At 40.9% G+C, this 14,589-nt stretch overlaps 1 protein-coding gene across 2 annotated transcripts in view; it reads left to right on the top strand.

The window, feature by feature from the left end:
- The window catches only part of ARHGAP10 (Rho GTPase activating protein 10), a 329,689-nt gene that overhangs the window by 292,217 nt on the left and 22,883 nt on the right, over positions 1-14,589 (top strand). For both annotated transcript variants that reach the window (XM_032246542.1, XM_032246543.1), the window contains exon 20: positions 11,646-11,805. In XM_032246542.1, the coding sequence (XP_032102433.1) occupies positions 11,646-11,805 (160 nt within the window). The remainder of the gene's footprint in view (positions 1-11,645; positions 11,806-14,589) is intronic.

Here is a 14,589-nt window from a genome sequence, read left to right as displayed (position 1 = left end):
CTCATGTTCATGGGTTGAGCCACATAAAATTGCCATCTTGTAGGTCAAAAAAATTATCTAATACCAGCAATTTCAAATGTTCCCCCCTCATATATTGTAGGTCAAACATTGTAATCATTGAGAATTTCATGTAGTTCAACTTGTAGTTTCTGAAATTCTACTTGAGTACAGATGTAAATTGGATTGATGATCAGTTATTAGCAAGTTTGTACCTCGTGAAACTGCTGTTGGTATATGCCGAACATGATTGAATGTCACCAGTTTTATATGGTTAAACCTATAGTTTCTTAACTATCCTTCTAGAATTCTTTATATATAAGTGTATTAGGGTTCTCTAAAGAGACAGAACAGATAGGATAGATGTACATATGAAGGGGAGTTTATTAAGGAGTATTGACTCACATGATCACAAGGTGAAGTCCCACAGTAGGCCGTCTGCAAGCTGAGGAGCAGGGAAGCCAGTAAGAGTCCCCAGACCTCAAAAGTAGGGAAGCTGACAGTGGAGCCTTCGGTCTGTGGCCGAAGGGCCTAAAGCCCACTGGTGTAAGTCTAGGAGTCCAAAACCTGAAGAACTTGGACTCTCATGTTCGAGGGCAGGAAGCATCCAGCATGGGAGAAAGATGAAGGCTGGAAGACTCAGCAAGTCAAATCCTTCCACGTTCTTCTGCCAGCCTTATTCTAGCTGCCCTGACAGCTGATTAGGTGTTAATCTCCTTTGGCAACATCTGCACCGACACACCCAGGAACAATACTTTGCATCTTTCAAGCCAGTCAAGTTAACACTCAATATTAACCATCACAATAAGCAAATATGAATATGGATTCTTATTTTCTCTCTTCTGCACTGAAGAGTCAGTTCTGTACCTTTTTTGTTTAAAAATTTACAGTATAACTTGTGTTGCTTTTTATGTCAGCGCAAAGAGACTTTTCTGCTTTTTTTCACTGCTGTATAGTATTCTATTCATTCTGTTAAATGGATGTACTCATAAGAGGACCTTGTATTCTTCAGCCCAGCCAAACACAGATGATGCATATGTCTTACTTGCCACACAGACTTCTAGCCATCCTGGGCTGATAAAAGATGTTTCCATAGAACTAATGTATAGTATGCTTTTGAATGAAAAAAGTTTTAAAATGGAACTTTCAAAAATAATCTCACTTTTAAAGAAAAAACTTGGTATTTAAATGTACTATAAGCATACAAGTATATCTGGAAAAATAATCGGTTATAACAGTGGTTATCCTTAGGTGGTAAGAGTTGGTGATTTTCTTTATACATATTTGTATTTCCTACTTGTGTCTGTAGTGTATTACTTGTAAGACACACATATAAATACACATGTACATATCACATACATTTATATATGTTTAGTTTACAACGTTTCAGCTTAACTCTGAAGCAAGCTGTGTTTCATATTTGGTGTGTCGGGTATACACTTTAAAATTTTGAAGTGGAAAGAATGAGAAGCAGACTTTGGAAAGAAAGGGAATGGAGTCCCTTTAACATGAGCTGGCCGGAGAGACTTCATTGACACTGACTGAGAATGACTTTCTCTTACTGCCTCGTGTTTTCCTGTTACACTTCACGTATCTTTCACCTTTTGCCCAGGCTGCTCTCTCATGGTCACGTTGTCCTGGCATTTTGGGGGTCCCTATTACTGGAAATACTTAGGCAACAAAGAGTTTCGTTGAATGATTGATTTGCTTGTGGTTAAGTTTGGATTTAAACAAACTTGGGTTTAAATTTCTCTCAGCAAATCCCCCTCTAAGCCTCACAAGTTTGGACAATAAAATTTTGACATGGTTTTTCCCAATAACAACTGAATTAATGGATGTAAACCACCCAATATATGGTAAATATTGAATAATTTTAGCTTATATTTTCTTGAGAGTCTGATATCTGAAGCAGAAGAGCTTCAGATATGCTTTTATGTTTGGTATGCTTTCAAATAAAATGTGATTTAGTCTTTTATTTTTGGTTATTTTTGTCTCACATTATACCTAGGTTTATTGGCAACTCGCATCTCCCTCTGGCAATTATTCTGTTTTGAGACAGAGTTTCGCTCTTGCTGCCCAGGCTGGAGTGCAGTGGTGCGATTCTTGGCTTACTGCAATCTCTACCTCCCGGGTTCAAGCAATTCTCCTGCCTCAGCCTCCTGAGTAGCTGGGATTACAGGCCCCCACCCCCATGTCTGGCTAATTTTTTTTTTCTTTTGTATTTTTAATAGAGATGGGGTTTCACCATGTTGTTCAGGCTGGTCTCGAACTCCTGACCTCAGGTGATCTACCCACCCTCTCAAAGTGCTGGAAATACAGGTGTGAGCCACTGGGCCTGGCCTCCATCTGGCAATCAATAATAAGGAACTTTCCTTTTCCTTAGGTGAGAATAGCTAGGGGAGGACAGGTGAAAAGCAAAGAGTCTGGCAGTCCTCATTGTATCAGCTGGACTGGAGGTTGTGCATTGAGCACAGTGCTCTACATTTCCTGAGCTGTCAAAGTGGCAGCTTCCTCAAAGTTTATGGAAGACAGCTTGATAAGTATCTGATTAGTTTTTGGTTCCTAAGAATAATAGCACATGGTTATTATATTTTTTGTTTGTTTATGTAGACAAAAATTTTAGTCTTTAAATAATGCCCCAGGAGTGTGATTATGACATAAAAATGCTCTTTGCTTTATAGAGCAAAGCAATTTGCTTTGACTTCGATTGACATTGCAACTGAACTGGTCTTACTTGCTTTATAATTGAATTGCTGCAGATTTCCATCGACCTTTGCAAGAGGCAGAGGTGGTTTCTGGAGTTGTAATCTGATGCCCATTAGCTGTTGCTATAACTTTACGATGGGGTCTGTATTTTTTGTCATGTGATTGGTTTTAACAGCTGATTCTCTCATCAGCTTTCCTGGCATGTACTTTGGCATATTTTAGCTGTCACAGTAGCTTTTTGTAGCAAGCATTATGCTTAATTTCTTTAAATCTTTGGGCAACAGAAAATAAAATCTTCTTAAGTTTATGGCGATTTCATCATCTTTTCATGCCTTAATGTGACATGTTAAATGAAAAGGCAACTCCTGAACTATAAATTTTGAGGGAAATGCAGATCTGTTTGTAGTTTTGTTTCTATGCTTTTGGGATTGGGGAGTAGGAAGCTATTTTCTTGAGAAGTCACATTTTTCTTTTTCTAGAGACGATTTCAGATACATTAGCCAAGTGAATTATTACCTAGCAACTGACTGTCATTCATCTGTACATTAGTTGGCTTCATTATGGTTCCCATTATGGCTTGCCTTGTTTCAGAGGGAAAATGAAATGGGAGGAGTGGGGACACTCTGCCCCCTGCCTAAGATGGCATTACTTGAGCTTGCAGTGTAACTGAGCATTGGGCTAAGTGGGACTTTAGGGAGCTCCCTACCAGGGGGCAGTTATAACCTGCATCTCAGTGCACCTGTCCCTGCTGAGAAACACAGTTAGCTTCTTCCCTTAATGGGCAGTTGGCAGGGTTAATGTTTTAATCTTTCACCTTTTTTTCCCTAATGTAAGTCTTAAGATTTTCTGATAAAGAATCTGGACTTTTTTTTTTTTTTTTAAACAGTAATCGTGCAATCTATGGACAGTAAAGAAGAATTTCCTTTGGATGGTAGAGTAGAGTTGATTTGCTTTTTAAAGAAAGATACCCCGTACATTCGCAATTTAAAAGGTTGCGTTTTAAAGTCAGACTTAGTGTTCTGTAACCTGTCTTTACTATTCTAATTTGTTTAATAAAGGAACTGTGTGTGTGTGTGTGTGTGTGTGTGTGTGTGTGTGTGTGTGTACACTTTTTCAGTTAAGGAAAACTAATGTTTAAGATAATATGGTAGAATTCCCTGGCCTAGGTTTTGTGGAGGATGAGAATAAATAATATCTGGCCTGAAAAATATCTCAGCTTTAATTTTGTCTTGCTTTGGACTGTTTCTGCAGATCTTATCTGGTAAGTGCCTCTGTTGATAGTGCTTCATGAGGAAACTTATCTCACTCAATTCCTGAGCCATTTTAGTTGAAGCTGTGTTACGATTTGGCTGTGTCCCCACCCAGATCTCAGCTTGAATTGTAGTTCCCATAATCCTCACATGTTGTGGAAAGGACCCAGTGGGAGGTAATTGCATCATGGGAGTGGTTGCCTCCATGCTGTTCTTGTGATAGTGTATGGCTTCTCAGAAGATCTGGTGGTCTTATAAGGGGGCTTTTCCCTTTTGCTTGGCACTTCTTCTTGCCATCATGTGAAGAAGGACGTGTTTGCCTCTCCTTCTGTCATGATTGTAAGTTTCCTGAGGCCTCCCAGCCATGCTGAACTATGAGTCAGTTAATTGCTTTACTTTATAAACTACCCAGTCTCGGATATGTCTTAATTAGCACCGTGAGAATGCACTAATACATGGTGACTAGCATAGGGAAAGATGGAGGGGGAGTGCCAGGCTTTCTTTGGCTGGTTAGGTGTTGATTGGGTTTTGGACCTGACTTTGACCCTTCTCAGCCATGCTGCTTGGACTGCTCTTCGTGCACTGGTCATTCCATGTATAGATTACAGCTTCTACCTAGAGGAGGTCCTGGAACACCGTGACATTTTGGTCCAGCTAAGCTTCTGGGTAAGCTGTGAAGAAACAAGCCCGTTCAGTTTTCTTTAACAACCAAGGAGTGGGCTACTTGGAAAAAAACAGCCTTAGATAATCCAGTTGGGTGGGAAAGGTGGTTTTTCTGTGTTATTTGATAATGATCTTTTTCAGTTTCCCTCAGTCTTACAGTAAGTTTGAAGATCTGATCACCCAGTTTCCACAAGCTAATAATTATGGAGTGCTAGGGACAAGATGCAAAATCAAAATACTGGACAAAACTGTAATCCTGCCTTTGGGGCAATAATAAATTGTAAACTGTTCTGGAAGTCATGCTCCTTTATTCAGAATTGGAAGACTTGAATGTTTATCTGTGACAAACTACCGTCCCAATAGTTAAAGGCAAGTGGATGTATGTACTTCTAAGACTTGGGTAGGAAGGAGGAGGCTGTGGACAGCTAGAACATCTTTGGATGTCCTTCTTAAAACAGAATGCCTTACTAGATGGGTCATTGTTCTGATCCAATATGACATTCTGAGATGTCTCCTTTTTTAGTGATTAAGTAGTATACTTTGACCTGTATTACCACATTTTTGGAAACAGTGTGGTGCACTCTACTCTTTCCAAGCACCAGATCATTAAAGAGTGGATGTCAGCTGTATCCTTTGATCTTTGTCAATCTTAAAATCCAGTTGTTGGTTCCATCTCCTATGTTGGCTGAAGCTTTTCACAGGCTCCTAGACAGATTTAGCTTGATTTATATAGGTCACCTCCACATTCATTGTTAAGAATTAGGTTTTATTTACAGCGTCAAGTCCAAAAGCATTTGAACTGAGGTAGGAAAATAAAAGTTTTGGCTTATTTTAGTTTTCACTATTCAGTGTAGCATTAGGTACTACTTTTTGGCATGATATATAATAGCAACCCAGACCCAGCAGAGTAGAAATTATGCCAGAATATACATGAAATGAGTTTGGCAGTTCTGTTTCTAACACTAGACACCACTCTCCTTTTCGTTGCCCTGAATATCCTGGGTAACATTAGGAGGAAAGGCACTATGCTTAGCAGATTTTATTGTCACAGTATTTGCCGTGTGGTAGAAATTAGGACATGATGACTATCTCCTGCTTACTTCAGAGATTATGTTTTAAACAGGCTTATACAAATTAGCCAAACAAAACTCTCATCCTACCGCAGCATTTTATAATCCCCTCCATTTCAGGCCCTTCCTGTAGATTTTCTTCTCGAAGCTGTCAGTCTCCTGCTGTGACTTTTCCTGGAGGTGTTGATCCTTGAGGGTATCCTTTCTCCTCCCCCACCTCCTGAGCCCTGTTCCGATACAGACGTCGAGAAACATTGTGGTTGCTTTAGTCCTTCGTGGGTACGGCGTCGTTAGAGCAGACACATCATTTGGGCAAAGAAGTCATTGAAATACTCGAACCAAGAAATTATTGGTTATTATTGGGTGGCCCTATTTAAAAGATAGAAAATGCAGGGTGACAGGAGGATGAATTCAGGCTCAAGTGGAGAAGGGCGTGAGGTGGGTGTTAATCGGGGCAGTTGTGCTCGCTCCCTGCTGGTGAAAGAATTCATCTAATTTTGTTTGAAGCCACTCTAAGTACCATCCACGATGATTAGCCTTGAGATTTATTTCTCTGTATTTAAAGTGAGCTTTTATATGTCAGATGACATTTTCTCATCGATTTTCACTGTGATTTGGAGATTTTTCTTCCCTCAAAATCTTACATCCAATAAATAAAATAATAGTTAATAGTTTTTCACTATTATGGGGTGGGTCGTGTGTATTAATTATAGTATACAAGTAATTCCTATTGAGTAAACGTACTAAAATAAAAAAAGACATCAAATATATTTCAGTAAATTCTAGTTTCATAGTCCACCTGACATTGATTGAATTTAGTTTCAATATTTAAACAGTCAGTGATGACTGTTCTTTGACTACCAATATCTAGGAAAATTACCTGTTTATATATGGCATAAGAATATTTTGAACCTTTCTTGTTTCCTAACAAATATTTTAATGCCATAAAGCTCTATTTGGCATTTTTTGGCCTGCTTCACAAATTTTGATGTGAAATGTTTTTATTACTGAGTTGCAAATATTTTTAATTTTCTTTTTAATCATGTTTAGTTTACCAATATATGAATTATTTTGCAATATTGGGCTGAGAACAGAGTTTATATACTGTCTATCTAATGGAATTTGTTAAGACTTTATAGCCTTCCTTCAAAAATATTTTCTGCCAATCTTTGATTATTTTAGTCTATTGTGAAAATAAAGCACTTGAAAATAAAGCTCACTTCATGAGCTCAAGCTCATGAAGAAATCAGACTTACGAGTGAAATACAGCTGCTATCACCAAAGACATGCCCTCTTGACCAATTTTGTCCAGCTTTTATGAGAATTGATGTTTGTGCAGGACTCCTAAATATTTGAAGGAGAACACAGTGTTGTATTTAAAACAACAACAAAACAACAGCATCGCTTTTTAAAGCCAGCTTGTTTGTCCTGAAGACCCCTCAAGGTTCTTTTACTTTTCCACATCTTCTTCCTTGTTCTCTCCATCCAGTGCTGTGATTTCAGCTCTCTGTGCATGACTCTCAGATCAATAAAACTATCCCAGGCTTCTCTTCCGAGTGCCAGGGTTGTATAACCAACTTCCCCCTAGATATTTTCACCTGGATTTTTTATCAACACCCCAAACCCAACGTGCCTACAACTGGTCTTATTATCTCCCTCACCCAATATGCTCCTTGTTTTTTTATTCCCTATTTCAGTTTATGATTCTTCCATATACCCAGTTCTTAAGCCATGAACGTGAGGCTCATGTGAAATTTCTCTCTCACCCTTCACCTTTGCTCACTGAGTTCTAATGACTGTCATCACCGAGTATCTTCTGCAGCTTTTCTTCATATCGTATCACTTCCCTGCTTAATCCCTGCAATACCTACTCAGTGTCTGCAGAGTAAATTCATATGCCTTTACATGAGATACACAGTTCTTTACCCTATTTCAAGCACCTGCTGTTCTTCAACAAAATGCAATTACTTGTGGCTCTGAAAATGGCCACATGCTCTCCTGTTTCTATTCTTTGGATTTTGATATATTCTCTACCAGAGGCTTTTTCCTTGAAACTGACAATAATTTCTTCCTATTCCCGTTGCTGCACTCCCACATGTCTTTCACTCTTGACACTGGCAACTGCGAAAATTCCTTTTTTCTGGGCCTCAAAGCTCCTTGACATAACCACAGTACAGCACAAACCACCTTGTTTGTCTTTGACTTATACTCTGGGCATCTTTGGGTTAGGGACTGCTTTTCTGCATGTGTAATTCAGTATCGGTGATGTGCCTTTGTACATAAGGTGAAGCTCAGTAGATGCTAGTTGGGTGAATAAAGTGCATTAGAGGTGCTTGTGGCTTGGAAGGGGACAGGATGAGAATCCAAAACTGTGCAGATTTTATGAGAATATGTTGGGGTCTTCAGGGGTTTTTTTTCCTCCCAATTTCTAGAGGCAGTGACTCTCCTTATTCATGCTGTTTCTTGCGGCAGTCAGTCTGCTTCCTGATGACTCCTGGTTGGCCTGGCACTGCATTGTGTTCCCTAAGGCTTCCCAAGCCCGAGACATGGTCTCCACCCTGACGAAATGTACAAAGGAAATGGGCACCTAAAACCAGGTTGTGAAACCAGTATATGATGGTGAAATGCACAGTTGTTGACTGCATACGGCTGTGACAAAGGAGGACCGAATCAGGAGATGAGGGGGTTGGCAAGTACTTTGTGGGAGTTAATCTGTGGTTGCTATGAGGAAGTCATTTTCTCTTCCTATCGGTGGTAGTTCATTTTCCAGTGAGTGTCTTCGAGTCTGTTCGTAAATCCTTTGGCACCATTTTTGTTCACTCACTGGAAAAGCCTTTTTACCCAGTGGTGATTTGTCTGTTTGAAGATGCCCTTAAAAGCGTAACACCTAAGGGAAGAGATTGTGTGATCACTCAGAAGAAATGATAGGGGAAAATAATTGTGTCTCTGACTTTATTTCTTAGTTTTAAGTTAGTTCCATGGGATTTAAAATCTTTATTCCCAGCCAGGGGTGGTGGCTTACATTTGTAACCCCAACACTTTGTGAACTCAAGGCAGGAGGATCACTTGAGCCCAGAAATCCGAGACCAGCCTGGGCAACATAGGGAGACTCTATCTCCAAAATATGTATATGTATAAGTTTTTACATATGTAAGTATAAATATAGATATATAAATATATAAAAGTATAAGGAAAAATGTGTGCATTTTCATATAGATGTATTTATTCATTCCAGAAGTTGTATTATTTTCATACTAGTTAAGAAATGCTATTAAAGTATGCAAAATAAAGAATATGCTGTTTTAAAAAAAAAAGAAATGCTAATTTGATTTTTGGCGAACTAAAGTTTCAGAAATGGTTGTATTTTATATTTACGTACCTGATGATTTATTCTCCCTCAAATTCAGTGATTCTCTCAGGTAGGTAAGCTCATTCTTGAATAGTAAAGGAAGAAGGAACTGTATACACTTGGAAAGTCGGTGAGGTGTCTTCTCCTTTGATCATCCTGGGTCAACATTCCCTTCTATCAATATAATTTTCACTTGAGGTTTCGGATTGCCGCTGTTTGGCAGGAAGGAAGAGAGAAGTCTCTTAATAGAATATGATTTAATATGTTGAATGACAATTTGTGCTGTGTCAGTCTGCTTGGGAAAAGGATTAGAGGCAGTGTAAATGATCTGCTGTATCTGGTTGTAAAAACATTTCAGGCATCTTTCAAAAATAACATTAAAACCCTGGTCTCCAGTTCCCCAAAGTTGCTTCTCATTGACAGGTTTCTCTTGGTAGGAGTGAGTCAGGGAATAAACCGGTCCCAGACTCTCCTTTGCTGCTTCTGCCATGTCATGCCCTGCCCTGCTGTCAGGGCACGCAGCCCAGGGAGGACTGAAGGCCTGGGTCCAGCCTCCTGCAGCCAGGGAGGGGCTGGCATCTGACTTCTGTGAAGGTGATCCCGTCTGCTTCAGAACTGATGACAGTTTGCTACATCTAGCTGAGCCCTGAGGGCTGCCGTCATGCCAGGTCAACATTCGGGTTTACTCTGGACTCTGTGCTGGGGTTGCATTTGAGACTCTCTTAATTTTGAGGGGAGCCATTGCTCATGATAACAGAGAGAGACAGGGAGGGCCCTGGGAAAGCTGGAGGGCAGCCCCTCGCGGCCCTTTCGCAGAAAAGAACTGGATGGAGTTGAGCTTGCTGGGCACAGGGGATGATGTGGTGTTTGTTCCAAAGTGGACTGTATCCCAGAAAGAAAATAGATTGAAAGGAAATCATAGCAGTGGTCTACCAGTGGGTTTTGGTCCATTTGCCTGAAAATTGGCCCTTCTATTGGAGCAGAATTTCTCCAGTTAGCTAAATGTTTTTGTGGTGAAGGGCTGTGGAAAAAGTGGCTTCACTGAAAGAGCAATTACAGAGTCTTCTAGACTTTATAAGTAGAGAGACTCAGGACAGGGAGAACTGCCCTGCGGAGATACGGTTCATCTCTTGCTCTGCTGTGTCCCCCACCCTCCCTGGGTGCACACTTATGAAAGAAAGAGTTCAATAAACTCTTTCTTGGAGCTCCAGTGGCACAATTGGTTAGCACGTAGCACTTATACAGAAAACTCCCTTAATAGAATCTTCTGCACAGGGTCCTCCAGGTGTCCCCATCCCCAGTACCCCCCATAAACAATTTCTTCTCCCAGCCATGACCATCGTCTCCAACTCCTGCTGCTTTGGATTCAGTTGTTCTAGATCTCCATTTCTAAGATTCTCTGGCTTAACCCTTAGTTGTAAGCTGGGTCAGGAGTCAATAAGAATTATTTTCCACAATCAGTTTTCAAGATTAGAGTCTGGGGAGCTAGCTTAATCAGAGCCTGGAGTTTCTCTTGTGCTTCATTTTTAGGAGAATCGAAATCCATCTAAGATATTTTTTGGGAGCAAGGTCCTTGCTGTTGCTGGCATTCATTCTTGCTGTTTCTAGGACCTGGGACTGGGGAAACATGAAGCTTTAATCAGCTAGAAGCTGTTGATGTCAGGGGTTATGGACCTCTCTGTGTGTCACATCTGCTTCCATAGCAGTTTAGGACCATCGCCATCTTTACAGAACATTGCTGCCTCTGCAGGGTTGCCTGGAGCAGTTAATATTGCATGGGAACTGAGGATTAGGCTAAAGGGCCAAGCCTTGATGGATGCAGATGAGGTGCATTTTATGGTAGCTGGGAGTAAGTACCATGAAAGCAAGAAGACTAGTAGAGGGAAATAGCTGCTCTTGTGAGCTTCTGCATTTTCTACCCAAGCCCATAATGTGTACAAATAATATACTAAACATATTTAATGAAATGGCCCTCTGTGAATGCATGTTGTGTAACTCATTAAAAATTTTTTTTAGTTTCAGTTCAAATTCATCCTGTGCTATTACCACAAAAGCCGTAACTAACACTCTTGTAGCACCCCCCAATGTCCAAAGGGAAATGGAAGTTTGTCTCTGTGTGGGCTTTTAATGCTGGGGTATTAGAAATTATAATCCTAGATACCAGCTCAGAAGACAAGGCCCTCTTAGAATTGTTTAGCTTATGCGTTAAGTGGCAACTGAGAATGACTTAACCAGAAAGTAAGAGGTTGACTCCACGAGGCTGGTGTGCTGCTCTGAGCTATTCTTGATTTCATTGGTTTATACCTGGACTCCTTATAGATGAGGAAGTCATCGTGGCCACCATTGTGGTTTTTGTCTTCCATTATCTGATTTTGATCATTGTGTTTTCTTGTAGGGAAAACATTCCTCACTGCATATTATCTATGGTTTATTTTAAGTATCTTTGATTAAAGAAAATGTAAGGACAGGACACCCAGATACTGTAAGGCTGAATTGTAAATGTACTTTAATAATTTGATAGATCAAGTAACGCCATATAATTATTAGTGCAGTTTTTTATTCTCTGAGTATTTGTTTGAAATTCAGTGCTGTGCTTTTTTTTTCTCCTAGGTGACAATCCTAACCCTTCTAAGGAGGACACCCCTACCAGCAGTCTGGACTCACTTTCCTCCCCGTCTCCCGTGACTGCAGCTGTCCCTGGGCCTCCCGGACCAGACAAAAACCACCTTCTGGCAGATGGAGGGAGCTTTGGGGACTGGGCATCCACTGTGTAAGTAACCATGCTTCTGTTTGGTGCTGAAGGGAGGAAGCCATGACTGTTCATTTTGAAGTTTCTATGACCAGTGACCAGTGGGTGCTGATGCCGTTAGATCTGGGAACCCTTGTTCTCTTATTAGAGGGGCCACCAAAGGGAGAAGGGTCCTTAAAACAGAGCCTTTCTTGAATACTTTCTGTGTTTCTAGTATGGCAGGGGTAGATGGATGATAGGTCAAATCTGATCTAAGTTCAGATCCTGGGCAGTTTTAGATTCTGCTAAGGATATTTGTTACTGTCCTACACAAGATGTTTCCCCACTAGTTATGCACCCTTCTAGAGACATGAGAGTGGATGTGCTGATGGACAGACTCTTGAAACTGTCTATAGAAAGACATTTTACTTACATGAATTTCTGCGAGCGTGGTGCTAGCATTCTGCTCTGTTTTGCTCCATTGTGTCCTGCAGAGTTGAGACTGGATGGTTGACGTATTTGACTTTATCTTCTCAGTTTGGTTTAGTGCCAGGCATGAGCAGATCAGCTCAAGTATATTAGGATACATAATATTAACGCAAATAAAGTACCTTGAACCTGTTTAACTCTGTGAGGCTTGTCTGGCTGTGTTGACCAGGGCTATGGAGTAAAGGCAGGACGGTGGTGATGTGGAACCCAAAAGGACATCACGTTTCAAACAAGTGCTCAGGGAAGAGAAAATCGCACTAATAATTACAAGGCCATGCTGGATTAGTCAATGAAATTTTATGTAAAAATACATTTATAATTCACCTGGAGAGTTTTTTTTTTTTTTTTTTACTGGAGTTTTGCTCTTGTTGTCCAGGGTAGGGTGTGCAGTGGTGCAATCTCAGTTCACTGCAACCGCCGCCTCCTGGGTTTAAGCAATTGTCCTGCCTCAGCCCCCCAGGTAGCAGGGATTACAGGTGTACGCTACCATGCTTGGCTAATTTTTGTATTTTTAGTAGAGATGGGGTTTCACTATGTTGGCCAGGCTGGTCTTGAGCTCCTGACCTCAGGCTATGCACCCCCGCCTCAGCCTTCCAAAGTGCTGGGATTACAGGAATGAGCCACTATGCCTGGCCCATCCAGAGAGTCTTACAATTTTTTTTTAAAGCCAAAGTTGCTTAAATTATAGATAACGATGTCATCTGACCCTAGCTGGGCATTCTTGGGACTTTAAATGGACTGGAAAGTGTTCCTCAGATTACTTGCCTTTTTATAGTTACTGCTGGAGTCACATGAAATGATTATGAACTTATTAAGTATTAAGGGAGGCTGGGAAGCATTTGGTATGCCAAAATTTTGGGGTGACCTGAAGACTTTGAAAATCTGACTGAAACTCCAAGTATGGCAACACATTCTCCAGAAGAGGTTTTTCCTGCCAGTGTTTTCATCTGTGCATATTTTTTATGCTGAAGGTTGTGGATTTAAATTCTGTGTTACTCAGGTATGCCTGCCACCTTTGCTGTTCTTTTTCCACAGTAAAAATTCTGTTTCACTGTAGTACTACAAGAAACAATAACAGTAGTTACCTAGGCACCCAGAATCTATAATCCTGGTTTCATTAGAGGTGGCATTTAGCCTGTGTGTGTGTTTTAGTGAAGACCAGATCCCTAATTCTGCCTTTCAGTAAGTGGACATCACAGGCAGTGGAGTGCCGTGTAGGCAGTCATCTTTCTTCATGGTGTTCTGCAGAAAAGTGACATTATGAGCCACGGTACGGCCAACACTCAATTCACAACACGTCCATGCCTGAAACAAGAAGAGCTTATGATATTTTTGGTCATAAATCAAATGAGGAAGTGAATTCCCCAGCTTCCTATTCATACGCATTTTAAAATGTCATGAAAAGCACTCCAACCTTGAGAGGCCAAAGAGGGGGTTGGGGGAGTAGTTGAAGCAAGTCTGGAAAGGAGGTTTTTTTTTTTTTTTTTTTTTTAAATAATGGAGACTTTCTCCTACTTCAGAAACTTGATTTTTTTTTTTTTCTGTGCCATGGATGGAATACATTATGTTTCTCTGAAGTATATACTAGACTGTTTCTTATGTATCTTTTAAAGAATTTACTGATGAGGGTGTATCAGTCCAGATTTGTCATTATGTTAGAAGTGTGTATGTTAGATGAGTGGCTCTTGGACTTGAGCACACACCTGAACCCACTATAGGTCTCCCTAAGACCCACACTGCTGGCCTCACCCCAGATTTGAGGATGCAGTAGGTCTGAGAAGGGCCTGAGAGCTTGCCTTTCTAAGGAGTTCCCAGGTGACGATGAATGAGCCTTAATGTAAAAGACCATCCGCTGCTCCCCGCCTGCTTCCAGGGCCATGCAGAGTATAAGCTGCTTCTCTGAGGACTGTAATTAGGATAAGTGATTTCTCTGCCTCTTTTGTTTAAAAAAACACTCTTCTTCAGCTGGCATAGTCGCTTATGCCTGTAATACCAGCACTTTGGGAGGCCAGGAGTTCAAGACCAGCCTGGCCAAGATGGTGAAACCCTGTCTCTGCGAAGAATACAAAAATTAGCTGGGCATGGTGGCGGTTGCCTGTAATCCCAGCTGCTTGGGAGGCTGAGACAGTATCACTTGAACCTGGGAGTTGGAGGTTGCATTGAGCCGAGATTGCGCCACTGCACTCCAGCCTGGGTGATAGAGCACGACTCCATCGCAAAAAAATAAAGGACTTTTCTAGGGTCGTGTGTTGCTGTCCTTCCAATAGCCCGTGTGTGCTTCCCACATGCTTTGGTTCTCTTTGCCTCAAATATTTGTCCTGCTTTTTTTTGCTCAAG

Source organism: Sapajus apella, unplaced genomic scaffold (assembly GCF_009761245.1).
Source record: "Sapajus apella isolate SASKATOON/1434 unplaced genomic scaffold, GSC_monkey_1.0 scaffold61, whole genome shotgun sequence".
NCBI classification, from domain to species: domain Eukaryota; kingdom Metazoa; phylum Chordata; class Mammalia; order Primates; family Cebidae; genus Sapajus; species Sapajus apella.
This window is presented reverse-complemented; position numbering and strand designations above follow the sequence as displayed.